This window comes from Macrotis lagotis, chromosome 2 (genome assembly GCF_037893015.1).
Source record: "Macrotis lagotis isolate mMagLag1 chromosome 2, bilby.v1.9.chrom.fasta, whole genome shotgun sequence".
NCBI lineage: Eukaryota > Metazoa > Chordata > Mammalia > Peramelemorphia > Peramelidae > Macrotis > Macrotis lagotis.
In genome coordinates, this window is record NC_133659.1 from 23,606,072 (window position 1) to 23,628,047 (window position 21,976).

General features: G+C 43.0%; 1 protein-coding gene across 1 annotated transcript in view; it reads left to right on the forward strand.

The window, feature by feature from the left end:
• Window positions 1–21,976, forward strand: part of USP24 (ubiquitin specific peptidase 24) — a 140,952-nt gene that overhangs the window by 85,284 nt on the left and 33,692 nt on the right. The window contains exons 29-45 of the mRNA XM_074221344.1: window positions 577–662; window positions 3,521–3,614; window positions 4,899–5,054; window positions 6,078–6,175; window positions 7,284–7,379; window positions 7,521–7,749; window positions 9,104–9,263; window positions 9,664–9,819; window positions 10,464–10,534; window positions 12,763–12,923; window positions 14,006–14,067; window positions 15,517–15,708; window positions 16,259–16,376; window positions 18,421–18,565; window positions 19,099–19,218; window positions 21,063–21,188; window positions 21,854–21,952. Of these exons, the coding sequence (XP_074077445.1) occupies window positions 577–662; window positions 3,521–3,614; window positions 4,899–5,054; window positions 6,078–6,175; window positions 7,284–7,379; window positions 7,521–7,749; window positions 9,104–9,263; window positions 9,664–9,819; window positions 10,464–10,534; window positions 12,763–12,923; window positions 14,006–14,067; window positions 15,517–15,708; window positions 16,259–16,376; window positions 18,421–18,565; window positions 19,099–19,218; window positions 21,063–21,188; window positions 21,854–21,952 (2,169 nt within the window). The remainder of the gene's footprint in view (window positions 1–576; window positions 663–3,520; window positions 3,615–4,898; window positions 5,055–6,077; window positions 6,176–7,283; window positions 7,380–7,520; window positions 7,750–9,103; window positions 9,264–9,663; window positions 9,820–10,463; window positions 10,535–12,762; window positions 12,924–14,005; window positions 14,068–15,516; window positions 15,709–16,258; window positions 16,377–18,420; window positions 18,566–19,098; window positions 19,219–21,062; window positions 21,189–21,853; window positions 21,953–21,976) is intronic.

Sequence of the window (21,976 nt, forward strand, 5' to 3'; positions counted from 1 at the left end):
CTCCTCACCACTTGGGACATAGCCTACCCTGTGTGGCCATGAGCAATCAGCCCCCTTCCTAGCCAGGACCAGCTCTCAGGTTCCGAGCGTTCTTGCTTTCCTATCCCTTTCTGTTCTTTTGCCCTGGTGCACAGAGAGGAGAGGAGGACCTGTTGTCAGTTGCTTATCCCAACCCTGGTCCCCAACTTGTCACAGCCCTGAGGCCCCAGGAGGGGAAGGGGCAAGGGAAGGGGCTGGACAGCCAGGACAGGACCAAGCACTGAGCCCTGGGTGCTTGTCCTGCTTGTATTTCTTCAAGCAAAGTCTCCTCTAAAAGCAGAGGACTAGACCCCTTGCTACATCCTGACTGGCTCTGAATCTGATCCTGGGGCTGGGCTCTAGTCCCCTACCCAGGGTTCTTGGGAGCATACTCGGGATTGACCTGTCCTGCTCATCTGAGTTATGTGATTCATGGAGGAGACGGTGATGGGAGTGATGCTGAGAACAACTTGTCTTTAAGATTTAGTACAGGCTGATTTGTTGGGGTTGGCGTTTTTGTTTGGTGAAGTGTGCTTATGTGTGTTGCTCTCTCCTCAGGAGAAGTCCCTCCCTGGTGTGGTGATGGCCCTTGTATGCAACGTGTTTGATATGCTCTACCAGCTCGCCAACCTGGAGGAGCCCAGGTAAATGCCCATTTTCATCCAGTTTTGTTGGGAGTTGTTCTAGGAATGAATGACTAAGACAACATTAGTCTCTTGGACCCCTTTTATCTTGAGCTGCTTTTATCTGCATCTTCTGGAATAGCACCAGTGTAGTCTTAGTGCTCTCAACTTCTCATCATCCTCCTAGCCCCGTTTTGTCCCTCATCTGTACCCCTTAGCATACCCACTTTATTTGCTGATTGTACTCCTCCCTAATAGCTCCTGGACACAGCTTCTCCCTGGTTTTTGTTTTGGTTTTTTTTTTTTCATGATGATGTGATGTCTGCCAGTGACAGTACATCCACCTCAAGTAGCAATGCGTACCTGTGGGCTGCTTATTAACTTAGAAAACCACAAATTACCATTCTCTTCTCTCATTTTTGTGTAATTTGCCAGTCACATTTTGATCTGGTGTCAGAGAGTGTGATACTTCTGACATGCATTGCTCCCTCTTGATTGACCTTTAAAGAGTTGCCTTGGGGTTCAAACATAGCTGAAGACTTGCCTCACATACTTCTAGCACCTGTGATCCTGGGCAAGTTTTTTTGTCCTTTCTCAACTCATGGTTCCTCATCTGTTAAATGAGATGCAGAGATTTGATGACTTTTGATGTTCCCTTCTAGTTGTTATTGCAGTGATCTGATGAGACTGGTGTTCTTTGACTCAGTCCTGTGCCATCATTAGGCCAATGTTGATTTTCAAGGGGGATCTCCAGAAGACAGTGGGCTCAGCTTTCATAAGGCAATCTGGCCCTCTCTGTCGCCTTTTCAGTTTTGGGAATGTTTTGATGCTCATATGTAGTGTCTTGTCTTCATACTGGCAGAGCCCTCACTTGGAATTGTCTAATCGATTGGAGAAGGACTGGACAAGAGGAGATTTTCACTAGTTTTTCCCTTTATGACCATTAAATAAAGTCAGTTCTCTCAAGTAATGGATCTCATTAAAAGAGGGTACAACATTCCACAGCTTAATGCACAAGACCATCTAGGAAGTCCCAAGGACTTTGGCATCTATAGGGAAACCCATTTAGGTTGGATTTCACTGTCTAGGACAGAGGCAAACATCACTTGGTGGCAGTCATCTAATGCATCATCATAGACAACTTTACATCTTTAAGGAGTTTTGTATGGTTGTGATAGGAGGAGACTTGTAAGGCAGAATTGGATTCTACTTGGTCCAAGTCTTAGCCTCAATAGATAAGAAGTGCAGCAGGATTATATGCTTAACCCCTTTCCATCAACATGTGGTTCTGTCTGCTGGGGAATCCTGTTTATGAACATCTTTTGAAGGACTTTTTCATAGCCTCAGGGCCTTGTGCTGGGAGAACACATTGGTCTTGTAAAGGTTTTACAAAAGTGGGAAATTAGGCATATAGTTTGGTAGGTAGGCTGATCACTTTTTTTTTTAGTAATGAGGTCCATTATTCCATATGTTTCATGTCCTACCTTTCATTTATCCTGAGAATCATTTAACCCACACCTTCAGAGACCTCACTGACCTAGCAGATCACCATCAGCTTCTCCTGTTTCTGTCTTGATGCCTTCTCTATTTCATTGCAATAATCAGTCTGTGAGAGTAGAGTTCAGATGATTTTTTTCTCTTTTTGTTCATTGCTCTTTGACAACTTCACCCTTAAATGCTCTAAAATAATTGGACTTAGTGGGATTTCTAACAAAACTTCTCATCTTCTTTTTCAACTGCTACATTTGTTTTTTATGAGGTACCACTGACTGCTCAAAATCTTGTGTCATTCTCCCCCTTTAGCCTTTACAAATGAATTTATATGTTTAACTGAAGATGCTCTTGGCTGCTCTATTTTTCTACTTGTCAAAGATATAGTATACTATCTAGCTAACATTATTTCTAGATACTTTTGGATCAGTTGTTATGGTGATTGATTTATTCAGATAAACTTCTTTAGGAAATTGCACTCTGTCAATGTCTGGGTTTTTTATCTTTGTGCTGTTTTTAACTGTCACTGGCTTATTTCAGTAGATCAGGTTGAGATTGTCTCAGTTGGATGTTCCATCATCTCATTTTTACTCTTCTCAGTTGATAGAATGACTTGAACCTTTGTTCTGGAGATTGGCAGTCTGGCAGCTGATTTGAGTATGACCCACATATCTCATCAGTTGTTTCCTGCCTAATAAAAGAGCAGTTCTATTTTGATATTATTTGCCACAAACTGTCCTGCCCCTGCCCTTCTCTCTCGAAAGGCCCTCCTCAGGATCTATATTATATCCCATCTGGTCTAAGGTGCCTTGAGTCCTTCTCATCCCTTTCTGCTGAACCATGTTTCTTGACCATCTCCCCAATGACCTCCTGTCTACTGGACCCACAGTCCATTTAGAGCCATTTCCTGCCACAGCCACAACTGCATTGACTTAAGTTCCCTTCTCACAGGACTTTGTGCAGATGCTCACTAAGGGTAATGGAGCATGGGGGCACAAGTGAGACCTGAAGCACAGAAATTGTTGATGTCTCCTGTACCAGAAGGCCCTGAGCCTGCCAACCCCTTTACTTCTCATATCTCCCAGAAGCAGCTTCCAGGCATCTCCAGACTCTTAACAGTACTGTCAGACGTCATGGTCTGCTCCTCTCATCATCGGCCCGTGTGCCCCACATTACAGTGCTCCAACCATTATATCAGTGTGGGCACCCACTTTTCTGCCCCTATCACAGCAGAACGAAAAAGGGGCTTGAGGGACATTTTTGACTTTGTTAATCTTGCTGTGTAAAGTTTACTTGGGGGTAATTTATTTAACATTCCCAACTGTACCAATTGCTCAGTCTTAAACTGTATCTGATATGACAGACTTTCCATCTGTATCCATCTGCAGGATAACGCTACGGGTGCGAAAGCTGCTATTGTTGATACCTACTGACCCCGCTATTCAGGAAGCTCTGGATCAACTTGATTCTTTAGGACGAAAGGTATGTTTCAGAAACTTTGCTTGGTGTTTCCCGTGTAGCTGGAGAGTTCTAGCTGAACTACTCTAGAATATTAATTGTCAGGGGAGTAGTAAACTATTTTTTTTTAACTAGGCAATGGAGTTAAGTGACTTGCCCAAGGCCACACAGCTAGGCAGTTATTAAATGTCTGAGATTGGGTTTGAACTCAGGTCCCCCTGACTTCAGGGCTGGTACTCTCTCCCCTGTGCCACCTAGCTGCCCCAGTAAACTACTTATAATAAAATTATTATAGAGGGCTCATAGTCGATTCATGTAACAGTAATTTTATGTTTTTTTCCTTATATAAACTATCATCACCTTAGAAAGTTAGCAGAGTTTTCCTGTGGCATTTTCCAGGAAAGATTTCAACTTTAGTATGAGTTTCTTTTGTTTCCACAATGGAATTTTCAGTCCATTTTTTTCCCCATTTATATTTTAATTTTTACTTACATTTTACTATATGAAATGCACTTCTTTGTGCCATCAAGAATATTCTGTGTTTGGCTTACTCGAAATTAAAAGTCAATTTCTAAATTGTAGCGACTAGTGTCAGACCCTAAATTTCTTTAAGTTTTAACTTAGAACTCTTACTTCATTTGAAGGCACAAATTCTCCATTTCAAGTAACACACAGTTTCCTGTGTTTTCTTATGGAGCATCAATAACCAAGTCTTTCATTTCTTGCTCCCCTAATTTTTTGAAGCATGCAAATCTATTCTGCAATTCAAATTTCACTTAAGGATGGTTATGTTATGTCTCAAATGCATGATTGTCATTGTGTAGCTTTGGCATGGAATACAGAATAATTTTAAGGAGGAAGCATTAAAATAAGGTCCTATCGTAGTTTTATGTTAGGATTTAGAAAAAGCATATGAGCACTTCCAGTGAAAGTAAATGGAAGTGTTTTCAGTAGTAGAGGTTGGAGTGAAGCTAAGGCTTTCTTCCATAGGCAATATCCAGACTGCCTTCTGCCTTATGGATTTTAGTAGTCTTTTTTTGAGGGGAGGATTTTTGCAGAGCAGTGGGGTTAAATGACATGCCCAAGATCATACAGCTATTAAGAATCTGAGGCCAGATTTGAATTCAGTCCTCCTGACTCCAGGGCTGGTGCTCTATCCAATGCGCCACCTAGCTGCCCTGGATTTTGATCATGTTAAATTATTTGATTTGTGTTTTTAAGTTTTAAAATATATATAGAACTTTTATAATAAAACTCTTATTTGAAATTTTTTTTAACTGTGTCATTATTTCTATCATTTTCCCTCAGAAAACATTGCTGTCTGAAACAAGTTCTCAATCTTCAAAATCTCCATCCTTGTCTTCAAAGCAGCAGCACCAACCTAGTGCTAGTTCCATTTTGGAAAGCCTGTTTCGCTCTTTTGCCCCTGGAATGTCTACCTTCAGAGTCCTGTACAACCTCGAGGTAAGAAGTCTGCTTTTTCTCCCATCTACATTGGCCTGTTAGCCTGGGGACCAGGGCAGGGAGTCCACTCATCTGCTGTCCAGGCTTCTGGCATTGGAGTGACTTGGCAGCAAGTTGAATCCAGAGACTTTGGAGCAGGACCTAAAACTGCCCTTCCACATATTGCTCCCAAGGGAGTATTGGTTGACTTGGATGAATGTGAATATTGTAGCATTTGTAAAATAACTTCTCCCTTTGGCAGCAGGTTAGTTGAGTTGTGTTCTTTGCTACTCTTATGTTTGTCCTCATGAAAAAGGGTACAGGCGGTGTGCAATGTGCAGCACAAGACCTGATAACAAAGTGAGATCGTCTCTGGAGTTTACTTAGCTTGAGGGGCATGTAGAAAGGTTGAGTAGTCAGTGCGTTCTCAGGTCTCAGAGAAGCCCCCTCCCCCAGCCTACTTAGTTTCAGGTGACGTCCAAGCTTGGAGGGTTGTGCCCACCCTCTGGAGGGAGAACCATCAGAGAAGCTAGAAGAGGAAACCTGGTTTTCCTGGGCATTCCTCTCTAGGGGAGAGACTGTCTTGGGCCTTTTGCCACCCTGCCTGCCTGGTACGCCTAGGGGCTTCATCGGTATTTAGTGACTGGACATCCTGGCAGTGTTGGCAGTGCAGGGCTCATTTTGACTAACGGTTGTTTTGTTTAGGAAATCTCCATCCACTTTCCTCCAAATCAGAAAAAAAAAAATGTGTTATTTGATGTAACAGACTACTGTCTTTGTGTCTCCTTCCAGTCTAGCCCTGAGTTATCTATGCCACCATACTCGGATAGTCGATAATTTGGGGAGGGAAGGACTCTTGTGGCCCACTTGAACCCAAGACTGCATCGCATCCCCAAGGGGGAGAGGGGGCTCTGTTCCTCTCCTAAGGGTTGATTCCAACCCCTCTAATGAGTAGGTCTGAATGGAGGGTCATCGACCTGCGTTCAGAAATATCATTTCTGCTGAGATTGCTGGAAAGGTGAATTGTGCCTGTGCCTGTCCTAGGTCCTGAGCTCCAAACTCATGCCAACAGCTGATGATGAAATGGCCAGGAACTGTGCAAAGTCCTTCTGCGAGAACTTCCTCAGAGCAGGCGGTTTGAGGTAGGTTTTGGCATGACCTTCAGCCTGGTGAAGGGTGGCTTTGCATTGTGCCCACGGCTGCGTTTGGCATTCTGAGATATCAGGAACCTGTGCCCCTATCTTGAGAACCCCACAGCAATCAGCTCATGCTCACTCCCAGTCCAAAGGCTTTCCAGTTTGGTTGAACTGTTAGAACTTGGGTGTCCTCAGTTAGAACTGAGCCAGGGTCACCCCCAGCCTTTCCTCCAGTCATGAGGGTCAAGGCAGCCAGTCTACCATGAATGGACATGCCGTTGCTTGTTTTGTGCCTGCCGTTGTGCGTGTTGTAGGCAGCCTGTTGCTGTTTACAGATCACCTCCCTGAGAGGTGGTGTTCTATAAGAAATAGAAGAGACCAGAGATGATGGGGGGATGTGGGAACATAGCTTGGCCAACCCCCATTGGGTGAAGCGGAGGTGCAGAGGCCCCTCAGGCCCCTGCCCCCCCATCCTGAGAGGAGGCAACTTCTGGGGCCTGCAAAGGATGGACTTGTGGCCATGCCTTCAAACATAAGATGGGCGGGCTGCTGGTTCCAGAGCCTCTTCCTCTCTGGTCCAGGTGAGAGCCCTTTTCTATTGGATTGTAAGGTTTTGAGGTGGCTCAGTATATGGGGTACTTTTGTATCTCTAGGACAGTCTGGGGGGTGGGGGAATATAGAGAGTTCATTATCAGAGGGCATAGCAAGGTCATGCCCCTGACAGTAGCTCAGGTTCGTGGGGCACTTTGCCAAGGGTTCCAAGCATTCTCCCCTTTCGTCTTCAGCATCACCTGGGGAGGGCGGGACCCTTGTTCTCCTTCACTCATTCCATGGCTGACCCTGGATCACAGGGGGTCTGAGCCAGATCTGAATTCGGGGCCTGCAGCAGGTGTCTATCTCTTCCCTGTACTGAAATACTTTATATTCTGTTACTCCTCTTCCCCTCCTCACCAACATTGAAGCCCGATTGCTTCCATCTGCAGACCACTTGCAGAAGCTTAAGGGGAACCATGATGAGGCCTATAGGCAGGGATTTCTTGAGATTTTCTACCTTTCAAAAGGTACAAGGGCATTGAGGAGAATTACCCTAATAAACTTCTTTTTCAAATTAAAGCTTGGTGGTCAATGTCATGCAGAGAGACTCAATACCTTCAGAAGTCGACTATGAAACAAGGCAGGGAGTCTATTCCATCTGTTTGCAGCTTGCAAGGTATGTCATCCTGACACTTGAGTGCCCTGGCCTGGGACAAGCTCCTGCCAGATGCACCTCTCCCCCAGTACTGCCTTTGAAGACTCATGTCAACATATGAGGTTTCTTTGGAAGCTCTCTAAGTCATGTCTTTCTTTGAAGATTCTTGCTTGTTGGCCAGACCATGCCCACATTCTTGGATGAAGATCTCACCAAAGATGGCATCGAAGCACTCGCTTCCCGGCCCTTCCGTAACGTAAGTCGTCAGTCCAGCCGACAGATGTCCCTTTGTGGCACACCAGAGAAGGCCTCCTACCGACAGCTTTCGGTCTCTGATAGGTCCTCTATCCGGGTGGAAGAAATTATCCCGGCTGCCAGAGTTGCGATACAAGTAAGTGTTCCAGTCACCATTCTCAAGACACTTGTGCAGCCCCCATGAGAACATTCTCTTACTCAACCTGAGGCATAATAGCACTGTGAGTTTGATGCCACAGAGGCCAGGGAACAAAAACCATCACCTACATCTGTTTTACCCTCTTAGTGACAATCCAATTCTCCCAGCAACTTTCTCACTACGCCAGCCAGGCTCTTGTGGGCAAACCTATTTCCCTAGATTCCTGCCTCTAGGGCATTGCCAGGCTAGTCAAGCCGACTTAATTCAGTGCCTCTATTTCCCCGTCTTCAGGCTTTCTTTTTGCTCTTTACTTTTCTAAACCTGTTGATGTGTGGGTGATGTATGTAGCATTAGATTGGTCTTGTGTCAAACCACCATTTGTTGGAATCACAAGGATCCTGCTTGACCCTTTAGTTCTGCAGAGGCCACAAACAGGCAATCACTCGGGTCTGGGTCAATGATAGGACTGTCGGGAGCCCAGATTGGCAGACCCCCGTCCTTCCACAGCCAGGCTGCCTTACTATTTATGACCCAATTTTGGAAACGATAGTAGAAAGAAAATAAGTTAAGATGCCTCCTGATTTATGGGGGGAATGAATGACATGTATTCTTACTGAACCTACTTTTTATTTTTAAGTACTTTAACTATAACCACAACTAGTGGATATTTTGCAAATAAGTTGTCACAAGGAAATCATTTCTACCAGTCTTGCCTCCCAAGACACAGCACATTTGAGTATAAAAGCTTTATAGCACAACCTGATTGACTTAATTGGGTGAATCCAAATATACCTGAATCTTTTGGTGCTACAAATAAAGTGGACCTAATTACTAAACCATTTAGGCCAGAGCTATAGTATTGCAGCATCCTTCTTTTCTAAACCTTGAGAGGGAGCCACAGGTTTGGAGATAGGATTGGTTGACTGGAACTAATGGAGGCATTGGGTTGTTGGACTTGTGTGACAGTGACAGCTAACTGTGACAAAGCCCATTCTGCCCATTAACTCCTTGTGAGACTCCCTACAGCTGACAGATAGGTTGATGTGAGCATGAGTCCTCTGCTAGAGAGGCACCCCCAGCCTGTGACTTGAGAAGAGGCGCTGCCTGGCTCTAAGGCACATGCGTAGCTGACCTACAAGCCAGAGAGTGCCTAGAGGAGCAGCAGGCGCCTGCATGGGAGTGCAGGACCCTGGGATGGGATTTCAGACTTGCCCCTTGCCACCAGCTTGGAGGCTGTCTTGGTCCTTCCCCTGTGCCAGGCTGGTGGTAGGATCCTGAGCCCCTCAGCAGATGTAGGGAATGTGTGCCCATTCCTTCTCCCACACTAACTCTTTTCTCCATACTCCTTCAGACAATGGATGTAAATGATTTCACTTCTACTGTGGCTTGTTTCATGAGGCTGTCCTGGGCAGCGGCTGCCGGACGTCTAGACCTCGTTGGGAGTAGCCAGCCGATAAAAGAAAGCAATACTTTGTTTCCTATTGGGATTCGAAACAGACTCAGCAGCTCAGGTATAGATTTCAAGGGAGATATATGTTCCACGATAGGACTGGAAGTCCTTTTCTAGGGCCATTGCCACAGAGCCAGAGTGTGTGGGGTGGTCCATCACCCAGGGCCCAGAACAGGAACCCTGACGGCCACAGGCAGAGGTGGCAGATGCTGCTTTGTTGGTACTGTTGATCTGGTTTCTATTAGAAAGCACTTTGAAAATGAACTTTGTAAAGCAGCTGTTTATCAACTTCATTTAGTTTCCCAGTTCACTGAAACCAAGAGCATTTGTTCTTGTTTTATGATCATAAAATGAAAGAACCTGAAGCACTTCATTGACTGGAGACCGTTAGCGAGGGGTTGTTATGGGACCCACCCTCCAGAACAGCCTGCCTGACCTCATCCCTTGTTTATTTGGCTCAGGAAGCAACTGTAGCTCTGGGAGTGAAGGTGAGCCGGTCGCCTTACATGCAGGAATCTGTGTGAGGCAGCAGTCTGTGTCCACCAAAGATGCTCTGATCGCCGGCGAGGCCCTGTCTCTGCTGGTCACCTGCCTCCAGCTTCGCAGTCAACAACTGGGTAAGGGAACTATCTCTTGGTGGTCACTGCTGGTTCTTTTTAGTGGACTGAACTCCAAAAATTAACTTGGGCTTCGGGCCTCTAGGCGTGACTAAGACTAAAGTCTTAGCAATGGTCTTGAGAAAAGATGATCTGCTGTTAAGTGGGTAAGAACTGTCTGACACATCCGACATAGACTGAGCACCTGCTGAGGGAAGGGGATGAGTCTGTGGTTCAAGAAGAGTTGGAAAAAAATTCAGTGCTCATTAGCTCATTTACTTGGTACCAGCCTAGGCTCTTCATGGTTGAACTCTTGTAACTCAAAATGTATTAATCCTTCAGTCAGCATTCCCTATCATCAAGAAGCTTGCACTCTCTTCAGATGCTGCAGATAGATATTTTTTTAAGGAAGTAGAGGGGGGTTAAGAAGAGTCCTTTAGAGAGAAGGAGAATTCTGGGTGCACACTCTTGTGCCAGCTGCCAGGTCTGCTAGCCGTGGTGTTAGGATGAGGCACTAGGATGCTGGGGTCATAATCAGGAACAGTTCAAATAGAAAGGACCAGCCAAATTAAAAAATAAATGTCCCAGAGCCTTTAATGTCATCTGTAGGACTTTGATTCTGTTCTGTTTTTATGGTATCTGATTCTCCTAATTCCTTTTGTTAGCATCCTTCTATAACTTGCCGTGTGTGGCTGATTTTATCATCGATATTCTGCTTGGATCTCCAAGTGCTGAGGTAAGGATTGTTTAACTGTTTAAATGATTTAATCGTATTTCATTGGGAATTATTCTGACACACATCTTAGTTTGGAAAAAAAAAACGTTTTTAACCCCCATAATCCACTCTGTGTGTCATCAAACATGTGGCAGCCTCTGATTTTTCTTAAGTGCCTGAAGTCAGTAATTGATGCAACAGGTGGTTCATATTCAGCAACCTCAGTTTAAGGTCACCCCAGAAAACCACCAAAGATGTCTGAGATGGCAACAGTTGCAAATTTGTGATTGTAACTTTTCTTGACTTTGTTAAATATTCGCAATTTGACAGGAAATTTCTGACATTTTTACTTACGTGGAATTACACTAATTTAAATCACAAATTATAAGTTCATTACAAATAAATTCCTTAATACCATGAGGGGAGATTGGTCAGCCATAAACCAGCAAAGGAGCCTGAGAAGGAGCCATTAGAAGAATAAGAGAGGAGTGGAGAAAGAGCAGTGACGTGTCTGGGAGGAGACCTGAGCCTGTCCCTGCTACTGTGCCAAACTTTGGAATGTCTCTCCTTTGTTTGTAAGAAGCTGTCCTTCAATTCATGGTGCCATTCTTACTTAGGCTTCTGTTCTTAGACTCTTAGAGATTTAGAATCACTGCCTTAGGGTTCTAGAGCCAGAGCTGGAAGAAACCTCAGGAACCAGCTGGGTCTGTCCCTTCATCTTAGAAATGAGAAAACAAAGGACCTGAGAAAACAAAGGACCTAGAAGGGAGTCAATTTTTTTTTAGGGTTTGTTTTTCTTTGCAAGGCAAATGGGGTTAAGTGGCTTGCCCAAGGCCATACGGCTAGGTAATTATTAAGTGTCTTGAGACTGGATTTGAACCCAGGTACTCCTGACTCCAGGGCTGGTGCTTTATCCACTGCGCCACCTAGCCACCCCAGGAGTCTCCTGACGTTTAACTGTTAAATCTTTTCAGTCATATCTGATTCTCTGTGACCCCCATTTGTGGTTTTCTTGGCAGAGGTACTGGAGTGGTTTGTCATTTCTTTCTCCAGCTCATTTTACAGATAAGGAAACTGAGGCACACAGCATTCAGTCACTTGCCCAGGTTCATACAGCTAGTAAGTGTCTGGGATTGGATTTGAACTCAGATCTTCCTGACTCCAGACCTGACATTTCTGTCTTCCTAATTGGTCCATGGTAATGCAGTTGGTCAAAATCAGAAATAGGCACCCCCACTCACATACAAAGCCTCTTTATGCATCAGACAAAGTCCCAAAAAATCTTAGATTGGTTATGATATGTATTGGTGCCCCGGGTATACCAAATTACAGATCTGGTATATATTTGCATTAGATCTATGTAGATATTGTAAGCTTTTATCATTTTTTGAAATTCATCTAGGTAGTTAGTGACACCCAATGCATAGGATAATGGACTTAGAGTCTGGAAGATCTGAATTCAAATTTGACCTCAGATGGTGAAAGAAAGGAAAAAGAGAAGGGGAAGGGGGGGAGGAGAGCAGAGATAGAACTGCCAGTTGGACCATTCTTGGAATTTTTTAACTTCTAAATTTAAATCAATTCAATTAGAAATCACCCAGTGAGTTTTTTAAAAAGAATCTCATTATTAATTAACCACATGCTGTATAAAATTAGACAACCAAAAGCAGTGAATTAAAAATAGACAAAATTTTAAAGCTGAGTTTCCAAAAAAAGACTCAAGAAGAAAATCCTGACAAGGAGAAATAAAAAACAAAATACTTCCCAACAGACCAGGCAAGAGCCTCTCAGAGGAGTGAATGGTGGATGAGGGAGCAGGAAGACTGCATTTCACAGGGATAGATTGACAGCTGGTGGGGTTTGATCTCCCAGAGATCAGAGGACAAAACTAGAACCCAAGGCCTAGACCTCCAAGATGCTATGGATGCCCTGGAACTCGACTTCCCAGAACTTGATGACAAAGCTGGTCCTATGGGGACATGGGTCAGTCAGTGCACGGCTTCCTCTCTGGCAGACTGCTGGGACTGGAGACAGGAGGCCCTGGGGTTCACATCTAGCTCTAGACACTCAATAGCTGTGTGACCCTGGGCAAGTCACCTAACCTTTGTCTGCCTCAGTTTCTGTATGTCAAATGGAATACTTAAGAGACCCTTTCCCCCAGGATTATTGCAAGAGCTAAATGAGATACCTGTGGAGAGTTTCATAAAAATTACATCCACTCCCATGAATACCTCCCCCTGTTCTTTCAGATTCGTCACGTTGCCTGTGATCAGTTGTACACTCTCAGCCAGACTGACACTTCAGCTCACCCAGAGGTACAGAAGCCAAATCAGTTTCTCCTGGGCGTCATTCTCACCGCTCAGCTGCCTCTCTGGTCTCCAACCAGCATCATGCGAGGAGTCAACCAGAGGTGAGCAGGCAACCAAAGGCTCTGTCCATTTGGGGGTCATTCCTGTCTTGGTCCACCCTGTCTGAATCCCCAGGATTTAGGAGAAGTAGACAGCAGCACTGCAAGAGGGGCATCCCGTGTGGGCTCGTGCTCGAATTGAGGCTCATGTGGAGTATTTTCTCCCATGCACCCTGGCAACTCTCCCATCTCTGCTCCTGTTCTCACCTCTCTCCCTTCTCTCCAGCTGGTTCTCCTAGAGACCTTTTCTACTCTATCTGTTCAAATAATGCTCATTTTCTTGCACGACTGTCAGAGCCACTTCCCTCCTCCCAGATCTCATCCTGGACCCCCTTCCCTTCTCCTCCTCCCTCGCCCCCTCCCCATCCAAGCTGTTGCCAAATCCTGCCCCATCTTTTGATCTGTTCCCTTCCCTCCTCTGATGCAGGCCTTCCTCTCCCAGCATATGGATTATTGTGATAATGGTTGGTGTCTCTGCCCTCCTCAAGTGTGTCCCCATGCCAGTCCAGCCTCCACTCAATTGTCAGAGGGACCTTTCCAAAGCCCAGTTAGAAAGTATTTATTAGGCTTCTCCTATGTGGCAGACACTGTGCTAGGAGCAGGAATACAAAGGCAGAAGACTTTTCAGTCTGAGAAAGGGGACCTGTGGTAGCAGATTGTGTCATCCCCCACCTATTCGGCAGTGGCTCCAATGGAATGCAGATGTCCCAAGGGGGAATCTAGCTGGATTAGTTATTTTAGCATCAATGAAGTGTTGGGGATTTTCTCAAAGTACAAACCAAGTCTGCTTCCTTTTGTGTGGATGGGCCAAGTGGAGGATTTTTCCTGTTCCTTCTGATAGTAATAGTCCAGTGACTTTGGTGTAGGATTTATTCTCTCCATCTTTTAATACAGGGTTCTGTTTTTTAACAAAACAGAATTCTTGGCATGCTACTTGATGACTCCTGCAGGTTGGGAAATAGCACAAGTGGCTCTTTAAGACTTGCTCATATTTCTTACACTTAGATCTTTTTTTTTCCTAGGAAGACAGAAAGCTTTTCTTTACAAACTAGTCCCTGTAATGACAGTGTCCTCTCTATTTTCAGGCTGCTGTCTCAGTGCATGGAGTACTTTGATCTGAGATGTCAGTTACTAGATGACCTGACAAGTAAGTGATATTGGACTTATTTTAAAGAACACAATTAGGAAATTGTAAAGTCTGTCTAAAAGTCATGAATGGAGAAACACATTGGGGTTTTTTCTGTAACTCACACTGACCAAAACTGCCTGTGTTTTCTAGTGCCCCCCACCCTTCCTAGCTGTCCAAGCTGTCATCTTATGTGCACTGCTTGAAAGAGTAAATGACTTTCAAAATATGCAGATGGACAAGATTTTTGTGTGGTTATAGTGAAAGACTTAAAATCACTGTCATCCATCCTGACCCTGTTCACATGATGTGACTACTTGCCTTCTTCCACTGTTGTGGAAATTCCCTTTGTTTCCTTCTCATTGTCTTAGAGTCCCAACTAAAATGGAGACAATTCACAGTGAGAAGCATTTTCAGATAATCACTGGTGTTGGGCCTAAGGAGGTGGCCTAAGCCACTGGTTGAGATGAGATTTGGGGCCTGTTTATACTGCAGTCACCCCTAGCTCCCCTTACCTGAACAAGCATTTGCTTCGAATGAGAATGAATGAGAGATGATTGTGCATGGATTCTCCAGAATGTTCACTAGCAAAGAGCTGAGGCTTTGAGGCCCCAGGAGATTGTTTGTATGACTTTACCTGCTTCTAGTTGCAAATGTCAGAAAAGTTACTAAATGCTGATTGAAAGACAAATCTTGAAATAGCTCTGGTCCCTGAGCTTGTCTCAGGAGGTAAGCCATGTAACAGTGAGCCATTTCTCTTGACTCAGATCTGATGGCATCCTTTTTGCCATAAGAGACTCTTGAGTGGCCTGGACATTCCTAATGCCCTGGACAGCCAGGATTTAGAAAATGTTTACTGATGCTGAAGTAGAAAATCCCAAATCAGAATAAGCCAGCCTCAGTAAACTGTTTAACAAATCCTGACTGTTGTAGGGTATTAAGAATGTCTAAGCTTGGGGCAGATAAGTGGCATAGTGGATAAAGCACCAGCCTTGGAGTCAGGAGGACCTGGGTTCAACTCCGGTCTCAGATACTTAATAATTACCTAGCTGTGTGGCCTTGGGCAAGCCACTTAACCCCATTTGCCTTGCAAAAACCTAAAAAAAAAGAAAAGAATGTCTAGGCTGTGTTTGCCATCTGAGGGAGTGCCTAGATAGAGGCAGCTGGGTGGCAGTGGATAAAGCATGATCCCTGGAGTTAGGAGGACCTGAGTTCAAATCCAGCCCCAGACACTTGATACATACTAGTTGTGTGACCTTGAGCAAGTCACTTAATCCCACTGCCCCATTCCCCATCCCCTTCTCCCCGCACCTGAAAAGAAAAAAGAAATGAAAGCAAGCCTTGTCTAGTGGGGGGGAAAGTTCTGTGACACAGTGAATTCAAAGTGCCAACCAGTGATTCCTGTAACTTGACAATTAGGAACTCAGTTCTTATAAATGACTTCTTTTTACACTTATTTTCCCTTTCTAGCTTCAGAAATGGATCAGTTAAAGATCAGTCCAGCTACTATGCTAGAAGATGAAATTACTTGGCTAGATAATTTTGAGCCTAATCGTACAGCTGAATGTGAAACTAGTGAAGCAGACAATATTTTATTAGCTGGACATTTAAGACTCATCAAGACCCTCCTTTCACTATGTGGAGCAGAGAAAGAAATGCTTGGTATTTATTATTTTTATTACTTCCGTTCTCAACTTGTATTGTAGGTTAGTATCTATTTTGGGAAAATAAAATGAGTGGGTACTAAGTAGTCCAGTAAAAATTGGTGCTTCAAGTAGCAGGAAATTAAATGGATCTTTGGTGCAGATCAGTTTAAAACTTGGTATGGCATATGTTATTTGTGACTGATAACACAACTTAAAATGGCAAGAAAAAATAGAATCTAATTTTCCTTTGGTATATTTATTAGTCAGTGAAACCTTGGCCTAATCAAAAAAAAGAAGGGGTTGGAATTAGAAAACCTAGATGAAAGTGGCATGCATGCAGCTTCATTCCTATGACCTTGAGGTTATTTCCCTGGCCTTGATCCATGAAATGGGAGAGTAGAAAGCGATGCTCTCCCACTCTTCTTTCAGATCTACACAGTAGTATAGTTGACATGTTTTTCTCTATCAGTGGAACCTGGAAGTTGTGTGTTTAAGATAGTTCTTTTTACTCAATTCAGAGATTTCTTTTGGTTTGTTCTCACTGTGAATAATCTGCTCTCTTTCAGGGTCATCTCTTATCAAACCTTTATTGGATGACTTCCTTTTCCGGGCTTCTAGGATTATTTTAAATAGTCATTCTCCAGTTGGCAGTGCTGCCATAAGTCAACAGGACTTTCATCCAAAGTATGGAAAAATGCACATTATGTTTAGTTGGGGAAAAGTTCTAACTTGTAACTCTTGTCTTTAGAGTAATAAAGTTTTGGGTAGACCTTTTTAACACATCTGAGCTACTGCACAGGAAGCCAAAGAAATTGCAATAAGAGCTTAACCTTTATTTGTTATTAATGACCCAAGAGGTCCTCAGTTACCTGTAAGAAAACAGGATGTTTAAGAGGAGTATCAAGTAGCAATTAGCTTTTTTTTTTAATTAAATGTCTTCTCCTTTAGCTAGGTTCTGATTAGTCTGAATAATGAACCTCCTGAAGTGGTCACATTATTTATTAGATCTGCATATTTCTATTGTGCTGGAACCTGTTACCATATTTTACATAATTATAACTTCAAGTAGTGTAAATTCAAATGCATGTGACTACTTCAGGGGTTCCTTTCTTGAATTAATCATGAATCATTTATCCTTTATTCCTGAAAGGTGAGATATTTTCCCAAAAGTTAATTTTGCTCATAAGTACAGATAAGCAGTTTCATCATGAAACACTTTTTTACTATAACCTTTTGAAGCTTCTTTCTTAAAGATGCTGTATGTATTTCTTTGCTATCATAATCAAAAGGTGCAATAATGCAGAAATTACCATTCCCTTTTTTTCATGTGAGGAAATTAACAATACTCTAGAAAGCTATCGTTAAATATACTTCAATTTTGATTTTAAAACTGGTCTCTTGGAGCCTGTACCACAACATTCAAGTGAAGGTCTCCCTTCCATAGGGTAGTGCTGGACCACTTGTCTCAAACTTGGCAAAAAGGCTCTTGGTTAGGAGCAAGTTAGATTAGATAGGTCCTCTGGGGTCCCTGCAGTCACTGTGCTTGAGTAATAGTGTCCTGCAGGCTCAGGGAAAGTTAGCTTCTAAGCTATTTTAACCACATTTTCTTGTATTGTTTTTATTTTTAATAAAATCTGGACCTTGATTTATCTTTTTCTGCCATTTTTAAGTAACATTTAGAAAACCAATTAATGACCTTATCCTTTGAATTGAATGCACTATCTAAAGTGATTTTTAAAAAGTGTCATTTCTAAATTTGTTTCTTCTACCTCCTTTTTTTTAGGGTTAAAGTATCAGCACTGACTGTGCTATTTGGTACTGATGCCTGCCTTGCTTTTAATAGCACAGGATTTGTTCACATAGTATACTTATCAAGTCCTTAGCTGTTCACATCTCATTGACATTTTCTCTATAAAGCAGGTACAGGCCAACACTATTGGTAATAAACCATTATAATCCAGGTGAATTGGGGAAAGTTCACTTATTTCTTGTAATATGACTGCTTTACAAAGAGGCTTTTTTATTGACACTCCAAAATGAGATTGTTAATCAGGATGTTACAGTTCTCTTTGGATTCCATGCATTCAGTTCTGTGACCATTTCTTATGTGCCTGCTGCCTACTTTGATTTCAGTGATGTGGAAGATAGAAAGATAAGGCAAATTCTGTTATCTTGAAGTTTATTATCTAGTATCCAATAACTTAATCTTTCTTTGTAAATTGTTACTGCTGTGCTTTATGTTTCAAATGTCCATTTGATTTTTAAAAAGAATATTTAGGGGTTGGCTAGGTGGCGTAGCAGATAGAGCACCAGCCTTGGAGTCATTAGTACCTGGGTTCAAATCCAACCACAGACACTTAATAATTACCTAGCAGTGTGGCCTTCGGCAAGCCACTTAACCCCACCCGTTGCCTTGAAAAATCTTAAAAGAAAAAAAAAAGAATATTTATATCTGGAGCTCAGGAGTTCTGAGTTATTGCAGAACCAGCTAATCAGGGGTCCACACTCAATTGGATATGAATATATCCTCCCTGAGCTGGGCTCCACTTGGCTGCATCAGGAGAGGCAAATTAGACCAGGTTAGAAACAGCAAGTCAAAATTTCCATGGGCTCTGTTAAACCCCTATACTTCCAGCCTGAGGAAAATAAGGAGATTCATTTTTTTAAATGTATAAACAATATAGGTCACTTGTTATTGAAATGGACCACTCATTGTTTCCTTTTTTAGATGTAGCACTGTAAACAGTCGGTTGGCAGCCTATGAAGTTCTGGTGATGTTGGCCGATAGCTCACCCTCCAATCTTCAGATTATTACAAAAGAGCTGCTCTCTATGCATCATCAACCTGATCCTGCTCTCACCAAGGAGTTTGATGTGAGTATCTGAGATATGTTACGTGCTTATGTGGCAGGAAATGTGAGTCTATAAATGCTAACTGCTGCTGCTGCTGCTGTTGCAAAATATGCCAGAACAGGTAGAGCTCTGGGTTCGAAGTGAGGAAGTCCTGAGTTCAAATCCTGCCTCTGGTATTAATTAGGCGTGTGATGGGGGTGGCTAGGTGGCGCAGGGGATAGAGCACCAGCCCTGGAGTCAGGAGGACCTGAGTTCAAATCTGGTCTCAAACACTTAATAATTACCTAGCAGAAATGCAGAATTAGAAGGAATTCAGTAATTGGTGCTTTGAATGTATAATCTTTGATGGGAAAACAACAGTGGCTCATATTTCCAGTGCACTTGATGGTTTTCAAGGCCCTTTGCTTACAGACCTGGGATGTGGGCATTTTAAAGGATATCACTATCTTCTAGATGATGAGCTCTGAAGGGGGTTCTTAGGTGGTGTTGAAAATACCTTGATTCTCCCTCACAGCCAATGACCTACTCCCCCCCCACCTCTCTTCCCCCCCCAGTATCTGCCCCCAGTGGACAGCCGCTCTCCCTCAGGATTCGTGGGACTCAAGAATGGTGGTGCTACCTGCTACATGAATGCGGTTTTCCAGCAACTTTATATGCAGCCTGGTCTTCCTGAGGTGTATTGCCTTTCTTACCTTAATTCTTGATATTTTGACTAAAACAAGTCTGTATAAGTCTCATTCTTTTTTCTGTTGCTCAATATGCTGCCTAGGTGGCAGGTACTTCATGCAGTCATCTGTTAATTCCAAAATTAGCATTGGTATTTCCTCTAACATTCCATGACTGTAAATTGGAAAAAAATCACTGTTCTATAATTATAAGTCTAAGAATCTCTGATGGATAGAATTGTTCTCTTTTAAAAGATCTTACATAATTTCAGAATTGGAGGTTCTCTCAGATATGACCTCCCAGACCTCAGATTAGCAAATAATAGAACTGTTTTTGAACTTGGGAGAAATCTTTTTTTAAAACATATCTAGGATACTTTTTCACCAACACCATTTGCCCACTCAAGGACTGAAATTTCAGTGAAATTATAGTGATGGGACTATTCACCATGATATTTACCCTTTAACTTCATCAGAACTATTTTCCAAATTGTGTTTGTTGTCATAATTGATACTCATTGTGAGATGAAAAAACTGTTTTTTTGAACACGCATTTTACAGATTAGAAAAGCAGAGTCCACTGGCAAGTGAAAAATCTGGGAAGAGACCTCTGGGTCCAAGTGCAGTGAGACTTCTGATCTCTGTGGGATGAAGAGACAAGTGTTAGATCATGATACATTCAGAGAGAAGCAGAACTGACCAAAGTTTTGACAAGTGCTCGCAGGTCATCTTTAGTGGATGGAATAGCCGTGCTCATCAGAAACTTGAATAAATGCCAGGATAGGGATCAGGATGACAGTTGGGGTCCAGTAGAGCTCTTAACAGACTAGAATATTTGCTTAAATTTAATACTGAAGTCTTACATTTGGGTACCAAAAAAACTAATAGACTCCACAACAACTGATGGGGGAGTCATTAGATAGGCATCAGTTTCACTGAAAAAGATCTAGTGATCTTAGTGAACTGCAAGTACAACATAAGTTTGCAGTGTAACGTGAAAGCCAAAAAAAACTAACAGTCATGGGTTTCATTAGGAGAGACAGAGCTTTCAGGAACAGTTCTGAGATGTTCCCACCATCCTTTGCCATTGGCAAACAATCTGGAGGATTGGTGCGTTGGAGTTATCTTTCAGAGAACACCCAGGATGAATAAGGACCTTGAATCATTATACAGGAAGCCATGTAAAGAACCTGAGCATGGTTAGAAAAAGTTCAAAGCAGGAAGAACAGGGCAGGATCATGTCGTCAGGGATTTGGGGCCCTGTCTTGTAGAGGCAGAGAGATTAGACCCATTAAGTTTAGCCTTAGATGATAGAACCAGGAATTCTTGGTACAAGCTGCAGGGTCAGGAAAAGCTGATGAGAGTGGATGAGGCAGAAATCCTCAAGCAGCAGTCTCTGGGGGGCCCTTTCAATCCTCCAAGTCCTCAGTCGGGTGTGAACTATTGAAAAGGCACATTTTTTAAGATGCTCCTGTTAGGTCATAAGAAAGATTCGGGGGCGGCTAGGTGGTGCAGTGGATAAAGCACTGGCCCTGGAGTCAGGAGGACCTGAGTTCAAATCCGGTCTCAGACACTTAATAATGACTTAGCTGTGTGGCCTTGGGCAAGCCACTTAACCCCATTGCTTTGTACAAACCTAAAGAAAAAACAAAACAGAAAGAAAGAAATTTCAGAAGTAGGAGCACTAAGGATCAGTGTATCCACCGACCACAATTCTAGAGGCTCCCTCCTCCTGGTGGAAATGAAGGACCTGGACCCATGGAGAAGCTGACTTGTTTTGATTGCGGGGGACAGGGAGGAAGGAGATCTTTTTAAAAGCTCAAAGCGTTTAACTTCATATTTTCCTTATTAAGTCTTTACTTTCCGTTGATGACGACATGGACAATCCAGATGATAGTGTGTTCTACCAAGTCCAGTCCCTCTTTGGGCATTTGATGGAAAGCAAACTGCAATACTATGTTCCTGAAAATTTTTGGAAGGTACTTGTCTTAATGTTATTTATTTTCCTACTTTGGTGCACAGGGGTGCTGGCTCACAATTTCAGCAAAATTAGACTGGTCACTCATCACACACACCATTTGGGACTTCTTCCCTCCTAAAAGTCAGTGTATCAAAATAGTCCATTTTGTGGGTCTTTGTAATCCCTGTGCATCTTTACTTTGCCCCAGAGTGTACCTGATGATTTGTACATTGTTGTGGTTCTTCTCCTGTTTCTCGAGACATGTAGATCACAACACTGTGTTCTTCCAGAAGGTTCTGATCATGTTTACTTGTGTGAAATCTGAGTTTCCTCTTTTGTGGTTAGTGCAGCTAGTTAGCAGTGCAGAGCTGCAGATTTGGGGGCCTGGATTCACAAGAATGTCCTTGTCTGCCATCTCTGCCATCCACTTCCCAGCTATGCTGGTTCCTTCCCCAAAGAGTCCAGCACACATAGCCATGGATAGCAGGGAGCAATGGTGACCGTCCAGGGAAACAGCTTCTCCTTGGTGCTGCTTGGTCATCTTGTGATCCACTGGGATGACTTGATCCTTTTCCGCAGGACTCATTCATTCATAGCCATTTTTATTTGTTTTGTGTATATAAACCAAAGGATAAATTTATAGAGAAATCTTTTTTTAAAACATATCTAATGCCTTTTAAATAGATTTTCAAGATGTGGAACAAAGAACTTTATGTTCGAGAACAACAGGATGCATATGAATTCTTTACTAGTCTCATTGATCAGATGGATGAATACCTCAAGGTAATAAACTCTTCATTTTCCAAT